At 37.4% G+C, this 9,685-nt stretch overlaps 1 protein-coding gene across 1 annotated transcript; it reads right to left on the reverse strand.

Annotated features, from left to right (window-relative positions):
* Positions 1-219: 219 nt before the first annotated feature.
* LOC135464940 (UPAR/Ly6 domain-containing protein cold-like) lies at positions 220-6,752 on the reverse strand. Its single transcript, XM_064742528.1, has 4 exons — positions 6,628-6,752; positions 5,212-5,331; positions 2,494-2,678; positions 220-1,675 (listed from the first exon to the last, which is right to left on the reverse strand). Exons 1-4 carry the CDS (start codon positions 6,674-6,676, stop codon positions 1,595-1,597), a joined length of 435 nt encoding a protein of 144 aa, XP_064598598.1. The 5' UTR covers positions 6,677-6,752; the 3' UTR covers positions 220-1,594.
* Positions 6,753-9,685: the final 2,933 nt, after the last annotated feature.

Consider the following 9,685-nt stretch of genomic DNA (forward strand, 5'->3'; position numbering starts at 1 on the left):
GGGGTGAACGGATCTGGAAAGGACAGAAATTTGGCCAAATAATAAAGCCATACCATAACATATTCACTTGAAAAACTTTTGACTCACTTTATGATATTGCAAAAAATTGAAATTTTTTTTGTAAACCATAACATTTTCATGTTAAATAAAGAAAGGAAAAAGCACTAAATACAAATAATTAACTTCAGCAGATTAAAATCAAAACAAAAAAACCAAGGCTCACTAAAATGACTTTATTTATAAAAAGAATATGTACATACAATGCTAATAAAGAGAATAAAAAATTCTTCAATAATTTTTCCTTGGACATGAATATTTACAAATGAACTACCAGAGATTATTTGCTTCTGTCCTTTCATGGCAGGAATTAATTATAATAATATATTTCATAAAATGATAACATTTCATTTATACGATGGCTGTTAGGTCAATGGGCGGCTGGGGGGAAACCTCGTACAGACCTTTGGAGAAATCCCCAAACATAGGGGAGACAACCACACCTTGTCTGGTACCTAACAGGAACCAACAAGTGTCAACCATACAACCTCACTGGTGAAGGACTTGCCATCTGAACTGGGGCAATACACCACCCATCCACCGTATCTGATATAAATGCTATGAGGCTGACATATTAATTTTTCTCTCATTCTATTGTTGTATAACGTCATTTTCTCTTTCACTTCTACAATCACAACCCATTTTGTGGTTGGAGGAACCCGGATTGCTTAGAAAAACCATCAACCTTTGGCCAGTTTACTGACAAACTCCTCCACATATGATATATGTCATACACTGGAATTAAGCCAGGAAAGTGGCATACAGTATGTGCACGGTTGACCACTTATAGCCACTAAGCCCCCACAAAACTACTAAAGAAGTGAAATTCTGCGTCCAAGATTGGTATTAAATCCATGTGTTGGGTGAACTAAGGATTGACAGGCTAGCTCCTTAACCACTCTGCCACCAAAACCTCAGTTGAAAGTCCATTCAGACTGATGATACAAACTATATCGTGCTTAGAACACAACCAATGGATATCAGTATGTACAGAGCAAATGATCTATTCTAGTTCAAAAACAATAAAATTCTAATCAGTGAAATGCTTCGCTGAATACGTATAAACTTACAAAGATTTTACACTTTTTTTTTATTTGGCTGATCAGAATCGGTCGTACAATGATATAACACTTTGTTACTGGAGGTATAAAAATATATGCTATTCAATATGTAAAATGTAAATATACAGAGAGATGCCTTGGAAGTCTCATATACATGTATGTATTATGTATGTACAAGATCTACAAACATTATGAATTATCCTTGCATTGAAATGAATATACGGAAATTTCAGCACAGCCAACCAAAAAGTCAAATATTTACTCTCTATATGCGAAAAAAAAATAATGTACGCTTCTGCTTATTACAAAATGTATTTGTAAAAGCCGTGACAATAAGTGAAAACACGACAAGCTTGTGAAATTCACTAGTTTACAACTGAACTTCATGTAGAATGTCAGATGGCAAAAGTTGCAGCAAATATTAGAATGAAATGAAACTCAAGATAACCAACTACTATACATGTATGCTGACACTGTTATCGCAGGTGAAGGAGGAATATCACAAACGCTGTCATGGCAACAAGAATGAGGCTTGGCTTGTGTAAACTTCCTGATAGCTGAAAAGAGAGAGATATTTGATTAAAACAAACACCGATTACTGCAAAAGGCGCACAAGACATACACCTTGCACATTGCGCGTTCATACACTACAAAAATTTTAAATTCCAATGTGTTTAATTGAATTTTCATGATCAAAATTCACATTTTTCTAACCACTTCGTATGTATTGGTTTAACGTTGTACTTAACACTTTGTCAGTTATGTGATGACTAGGTGTCATTAGATGCATGTACATATATGGTGTCTTGTTGTGGCAGGGCGAATCTATGCCACCAAAGTGCTGCCGCCACTGAAGTATCATATGAAAGACACCAGACATGACACCCCATCGAGTCACATTATTCTGACACCGGGTCAACCAGTCATGTTTCCTTGCTCTAAACTAAGAGTGCTGAGTGCCAAGTGACACAGCAGCAAATACCATTTTTAATGTCTTTGATATGACCCTACCCTGGTTTGACTCTTGGGTCTCCCCTACTTCAAGGTGGACACTCTAACAATTACGCCACTGAAGTCACCAAGACTACGTGGAATAAATACTCTACACTTAGTAAGGATGTTTGAAGCAATGTAATATTGCCCTCATTGGTCAGCACATTATACACAGCAGCTCAAGATGGTTTCGCAGACTTAATTTCAAGACAGACTTTTCCAGGCCAAACTACCAAAACTACCTTATTTTTAAGGCCTGGAAAAGTTTCTTTCAAATTCCAGGCTTTTCAAAGTTTTCAAGGTCCCTTAACTAAATACATCCTGTTTCTGAGAATAAAGGAAATCTCACAACAAGTGAAGACAAATTAGCAGGATCTCTTACAGTCGCATAGTAATTACACAGATCTCCCTGGCAGCATTCTACACAATCCCAGTCCCTGTACCAGTAGCGCTTGCATCGCAGTGTCTTGCCAAGCATAGAACGCGTTGCCTCACAGTCACTCCTTGTAGTGCAGTCTTTGTCTATCATATGGATTCTCTCTGCTCTGGGGATCCAATATGGCGGTTCTGTAAATAAAGATTGTCAAATGTGTAATTACATCGTATTTGACATAAAATTTCACCCTTGACTGAGATAATTGTTTTGGCCAATTTTGAGATCTCTGTTGATCTCAGAAAGTTGTTTTGAGGTTTGTTCTGGCTGAATGAACACATTTTGAACAAACAGGAACAATTTGAACATATTGACAACATTGTGAGAAACCAAGCTGAGTTACTGAACACTCTATTGAGAAACAAAACAAATTAGACAAACAGATAACTGTTGGACGCATGGAACACTCTGGACAGAGAGGAAATCACATCAAATGGATTCTAGGTTTGATTAAATTGTAAATAATTGGATAAAACTTGATAAGGATAAGTAATCAAAAGAAATAATTAACAAGGAAAAAATTCTTACTATTTATTTAAATAATCTCAATTATACAATTTTGAATTATTGTTTAAGTAGAGTTTCCATAACAGCCTGTGATCAGCGATGGTGTATCAGCTAGAGTTGTCTGAGGTCAGCCTTTCGTATCAGTTGAGCTCTAAGAGCGAGGCTGATGCGACAGGCTGATATAACATTGCAGAACACACAACAAAATGTAGTTCATCAATAAATGAGCACAATTTCTTCAGCTCGAATATGATTATGTTCTTTAAATTTCTATCCATTAGTTTCAATTGCAAACTATTTAAAATAAACTAATATAGTGAACTTTCAAGAGCTTAGTCTATTACATGGTCACCATTTCACGAAACACGGTCAAATCCTTATGCTACTGGAATCCCCTCACGTTCTGTTGTCACATAATGGAGACGTGGGTTATCCTAGCAAGGTTTCAACGTGCGGTATGGTTTAAAATAACATCTTGCATGAAAGGAACAGCTACAGAACATCATGATGACTGGAGTGAAAGATTACAACAGTGCATGATGTAAAGTCTGCATTTACTGAAAATATCCTGCTCATGAAGCAGTGTAACCACTGATCATGTGTGGCTGTAGCTCCAATGACTCCACTGGAAAGTTTCAAAATGAGCAGTGAACACTGATCATGGACAAAAAAATTAATGATGAAAGTTAATGATTGAAATGATTAATTAAATGATTAATGAAATTAACGATGAAATGACTGACGAGTGTGTGAGTGCCGAATATATTTGCTATTTTTACTATTTTCATGCGCAAGATGGGAAAACGAAAGAAGCCGGGTTCATGGAAACGGTAGGCCTTAATTTCGGATTCATGTGACAAATTTATTCGATCCTAAGTGAAACAAGATCAGATCACTGACTGTAAGGGATCGATCAACATGTGAATATTTATCTGCACAACCATGTATTTAGGGTTGCTTAGGGGAAAACGTTAAGGATTTTCATCAAGAAAGTCAGCCATATTTTCACCGAGATCTAAAGAATGCCCCAACATCATGGTGTTATGCGTGGTGTACCATGCTTGACGCGTTAATTTGGAACAAGTTAATCTGGAAGCTGCACTAAAAGACTGGGCAGTGTTAAACTTAAAAGTTACATAATCCCCCCCCCCCCCAGGCTGTATGGACCTTTGTGTGTGATCTAAATGTGTTTTCTTTACAATTTAGTGTTGTTGTTGCAGTTACGTAACACCGAATTCTGACCTTTGATGAGAGCTTTCAGCAGTAGAGCGCGCTTTGAATGTAAACATTGAAAGTAGTCCCTGTTTTCGGAGGATGCATACACGAACCATCCTATTTATCCATCAGGAGAGGCCAAAGAAATCATTTCATGTCCATTTGTCATACCTCTGTGCATAAAATTGTAAGTCTTCAGGGTATAAATGCAGATCCAACCTTTCACACCAAGTAATAGAGCTTATTTATTTATAATATATTTTTTTAAGGAATGATTTGTTTGTTTGATTGGTGTTTTACGCCGTACTCAAGAATATTTCACTTATACGACGGTGGCCAGCATTATGGTGGGTGGAAACCGGACAGAGCCCGGGGGAAACCCACAACCATCCGCAGGTTGCTGTCAGACCTTCCCACGTACGACCAGAGAGGAAGCCAGCATGAGCTGGACTTGAACTCACAGCAACCGCATTGGTGAGAGGCTTCTGGGTCATTACACCGCGCTAGCGCGCTAACCAACTGAGCCACGGGGGCCCCTTTAAGGAATAATGTGGTATGTATAACAATATACTGGAAAATTATTCAGTATAACTGATGAAAACCTGCTATTTTAGTACATGTAGTATATGCTTACTTAATATATAGCAAAATAATCCTGAAAAAATTCATTATTTATTACGCTAAGCTATTCAGTGGGTAAATTAGATTAGGCCTACATCAGCTCTCAATACTTCAGGACAGCCAGACAGAGAAGAAAGCTGAAAATCTTTTAACAACAGTCTGTACGATACAGTATTCAATCCACTGTATGCATAATCCACCGAAAACTCATGACTACAACTTCAAATACCTGCATGTTCTGAATGTTAAACCTGTATCATCATACTGCTCACATGAAGAACCGTTTTTCGCAAAAATTTGTATTTCATGAAAGGTTAAACTTACGTCTCCAAGATATCTTGGTTGAGCAGGCATCTTTGTCTTCGGTACACTGTTTGGTTGTCTTAATGCACTTGTCTTTGTTATCTGGTTGACTATGGCACACATAACACTGCAGGGCACTGCCTGCAATACAGGAAATAAAGCAAGAACCATGAGGTACAACATGGAAGTGACCGTTTTTGTTGGTATTTTATGCCGTACTCAAAAATATTTCACTTATACAGCGCACCCAGAATTATGGTGGGAGGAAACTGGGTAGAGCCCAGCGTAAACTCTTGACCATCTGCAGGTTGCTGTCAGACCTTCCTGTGACATACAACTGGAGAGGAAGCCAGCATGAGCTGGCCTTGAACTCACAGCGACAGAATGGAAGTGACAGTTCTAGCCGATTTTACACATACACATAAATGACAACACATAAATGCATGGAGAAATACATTTATTTGTCTTTTTTGTTGTTGTTTGATTGTCAATTACTGAAGGCACACTTGTGGCGATCAGTTTAATAGATGAAGGAAACTAGAGGGCAGGGAATAAACCACATGCCTTGGACAAGTTACTGACAAACTTCTCCACATGTGATGCACAGATATTCACACCATTCGTGGATAACTGCTTATTTTCACAGAGGCTGTAAAGAAATCTATTTTACATATTTTTTGATCTGATGGTTGTTTTGACCTATACTGAGGGATATTTCACCTATGTACCCAGTATGATGATGGGAGGAAACTGGGAAAAGTCAGGGGGAAACCCACGATCATCCAAGGGTTGCTGGCAGACCTTGCCAAGTGTACCTGGATGGTAAACTAGGATATGCTGAACAAATTCACAACAAATTGGTGAAAGGCTCTGCCACTCAGGCCTGGACGCCCTCCAACAAAAGTGAAAGCAGGAAAATTCAGAGATTCTCTATCCAAGTTTCTATATCTCGTGTCCTAGTGATCAAAATAACAAGATTATCTCCGAAAGTATGAATATGACTGAAAACATGTTAACAGGCTCAAAACCAGTAAAAGATTCACAAAACCCTGACACTGTATTAAAATCCTCATGCAGAACTTGAACTTCCCAAACTTATGAAATTGAAGTAAAGGCTGATGTATTTTTGATAAGCTTTAGGCCTATATTCCTACATAATACCATTGTTTTATATCAACCATCAAACAGGCTGTGAGGGCTTACCCTAAAATTGTGCTAACTTCCATACAGTTTCAACAAACTTCATCGATCTCCTCTTTTTTTCACATTTTCTATTGCCTGACTATAAAAATGAGTCAGAGCAATGACATTCCTTCATAGACGGCCGCCATGTTGTTTTCACCTGTCCCATCTTACATTTGAAAACATATCACAAAGCCGCCGTGTTCAGGCGAAGATGCACGCGATTTCTTGGTTTTTTTAGTGCCACAAACTTACCTAGAGTTAGCAGGCCGCAGAAAAACACAGTAAAAGGGATGAGTTCCATGATATCTATCGCCACCTCATCACAACTCGCGACACCTTAACGCTATCTACCTAACCTGACCTAATTTGAATTCCTGACCCTCTACAGGTAAGCGGATGTCCTGTGGGTGATACCAACATGTGTCAGAGGGGTGTAACTTCCCAGGTGTGATATGTCCCACTTTTCGTGAAACTTTCACAATATCTTCGGGTGATGACGAGAAAAAGACGAAAATGACCGGAGGAAGAAGATTTGATTCTGAGAGAAGATCGTACCAAATATGTTCAGAAATTTTACTCAATGCGTAATAGATAAAAAGAAGTAGGCCTACCAGTAGGACAAGCAGACTTAGACATTTGGAGAAGATTACAAATTATAGATCATTTAAAACATGACCATGTATTCATACATGTATATTCCTAATTTTATAAAAATATAAAATAAAAAGATAAACAAGTTTAAAAAGTAATAAATATATTTGAATTTTAGGCTTACAAAGTGACTGTGATGACAAAAGGTCTGGAAAAGAACTTCATATTATCAGCCAGTGGCTGATGAAAAAAAACACCCCCCACCCAACCAAAAAAAAAAACAAGAAAAAACAAACAAAAAAAATCAGCAATAAAAAAGAAAACCCATCGTGATCATATTTTGCCATATGGTTTGCATAATTATAGGAAACTAGTATAAGGGGAAACCAGGATAAGAGAGGAAATCAGCTTTTGGAAATGGTGAACATAAAGATAATGAGGCTCAATTAAGCGTTTTTAGGAAACCAGTGGCGTCTGCCAGTTTCTAGCATAACATCTTGACCAATACAGTAGCAGCCTTAATTCATGAATTTTGTCAGGTAACTGATGAGGTGCTATAGCTTCCCCAAGGATCTGCCTGGTTTCTCACAACCATAAATGACCTTGCCATTTACCCTAAATGCTCAAGAAATACCAACCAGTAAAGTATGACTTAAGATGCAATTTGGAAACGTAAAATTTTCAAAAAGATTATGAAGACTGAAATGTAGGCCTGCTGGTCATATAAGTGCACATACATGTATGAACTTCTCAGAAATTAAAAAACGTGTCCAGATCATAGAACATTTCGTCTAATACATCAAAATATGCACCGACTGTGTTGTAGAACTGAGGATTTAGGGCAAGTGAAAAAGTCTTCAATATTGCTTGTAACATGAATTAAATATAAGGTGAACAATTTTTCAGTCGTATGACGACGAAGGAATCCTTAGAATGCATGTATTGTGCCTCCTTATTGCAGGACGGATTTCCACCGCTCTTTTATATAGTGCTGTTTCACTGAGACGTCTTACCGAAGGCAAGTAAGGCTTTTCAGAAATTAAAAAACGTGCCCAAGCCATTATACTGATACGGGTCAACCAGTCGTTGCAAAAAAAGCTGAAAATGATTTCTATCATGATTGCATGTGCTGAAATTGATTTCTATCATGATTACATATGCTGAGTGATTTCTATCATGATTACATATGCTGAGTGATTTCCATCATGATTGCATGTGCTGAGTGATTTCTGCCATAACTGCATGAGCTGAAAGTGATTTCTACCATGCCAAAATTACTTTCTGTTATGATTTTTACTGTTCTACAGCTGATTTTACAGTGATTATATATGATTGTACCAAAAGAGATTATAATCTATAATTTTGCTTCTTTTTTCAGCAAAGTAGTATAGAAGAGGATTTGAATTTGTTTTTCAACATTTGCAAGTGATTAAAAGTTTCCTTACACCAAATTTTTACAATACTGGCAGTTTATTTATCAGGGTTTGCAACCGCAACAGTTAATGAGAAAACAAGGGTAGGGCAAGTCCATCAAAGGGACACAACTCTGTGAACTATTTTCTAACAAAATCTGCAATAGTTTTTTACTCGAGAAAAGATCGCCGATCAGAGCTTTCGAATATGTTCTATACATACTGCAAAGACAGTGTTATAGCTGACAAATGGTCACACGTAAACGGTGAAATACCGCCTTTTGTCAGCTTACCTGTCAGGGTTTTATTCTAACTGTTCATCTAAATGCACAAATAGTAGCAATTTACAAGCCCCCTGATGAACATGACGATGGCACCCTTTGACCAAAGGTGGCAAATTGCTGACAGAAAACTGGTCCATGCATGTTCAGTTTGATTAATCAAAAAAACTGTTGGAGCAGGATATCACTTGTCAGCTCCTGTTATAAATATGTTGTCATTATTGAGTATTACTTCATAAGCTTCAACCCACAAATAGCAGACTTCGACAACCTTCCCACAATTATGTATACCGAGATGTCACATACTTTGATACATCTGCCGATTCATTCATTTATTTGTTTAATGTCATACTCAAGACTTTTTCGCTTCTACAAGTACCTGGTGGTAAACCACCAACCTTTGGCAAGTAGCTGACCAACTTTTGCTGGTGTGATGTACACATATGCATGCCATGTGCGTGGAAGACAAGGTCTTCAACAAACGACAAGCTGTGGTAACAGGTTAATGAAGGCAGTTCATTATTTATTATCACCAAAACCTAACGAACAATAAAAGCATGGCAAACCATATATTCCATGTCCATGGGATTGAACCTGTATCTTGAGTCATTCCTGGCGACTGAAAGATAGGCATCTTAATGTAGGACCCGCTCCCTCATATAGTTGATAACTTGTTTTTACTTGTGCACGACAGAGGTTAAGATGGACTGCATCATTATAATGTGAAAGGGAAGAGACAACACTGACATTATTTAAAATGCATCGAGTTTATTTTGTTCAGCACAGTCATTCAAAATGATAACATAACTGATTTCAAACCTTTGACCAAATGATCTCTACACATTTGATCCATAATAAATATAAAAAATGTACCTCATTTAATTCTCCTGCAATTAATAACAATTCATACAACATCTCCCCTGTTCTAATCAAAGCATGATATTTAATATCCAATTATTAAAAAAAACATAAGATGAAGAAACATGAAATTCATGCAGACTAGTTCTGGTGCCCATAGCATAACAT

Source organism: Liolophura sinensis, chromosome 4, assembly GCF_032854445.1.
Source record: "Liolophura sinensis isolate JHLJ2023 chromosome 4, CUHK_Ljap_v2, whole genome shotgun sequence".
Classification (NCBI taxonomy): domain Eukaryota; kingdom Metazoa; phylum Mollusca; class Polyplacophora; order Chitonida; family Chitonidae; genus Liolophura; species Liolophura sinensis.

Coding starts and splice junctions, on each gene's coding strand:
- LOC135464940 (XM_064742528.1), bottom strand. CDS start 6,676: ATGGAACTCATCCCTTTTACTGTGTTTTTCTGCGGCCTGCTAACTCTA. Junction 5,332..6,627: donor CTGCGGCCTGCTAACTCTAG/GTAAGTTTGTGG, acceptor CCTGTATTGCAG/GCAGTGCCCTGCAGTGTTAT. Junction 1,676..2,493: donor TGTGTAATTACTATGCGACT/GTAAGAGATCCT, acceptor CTCTCTTTTCAG/CTATCAGGAAGTTTACACAA.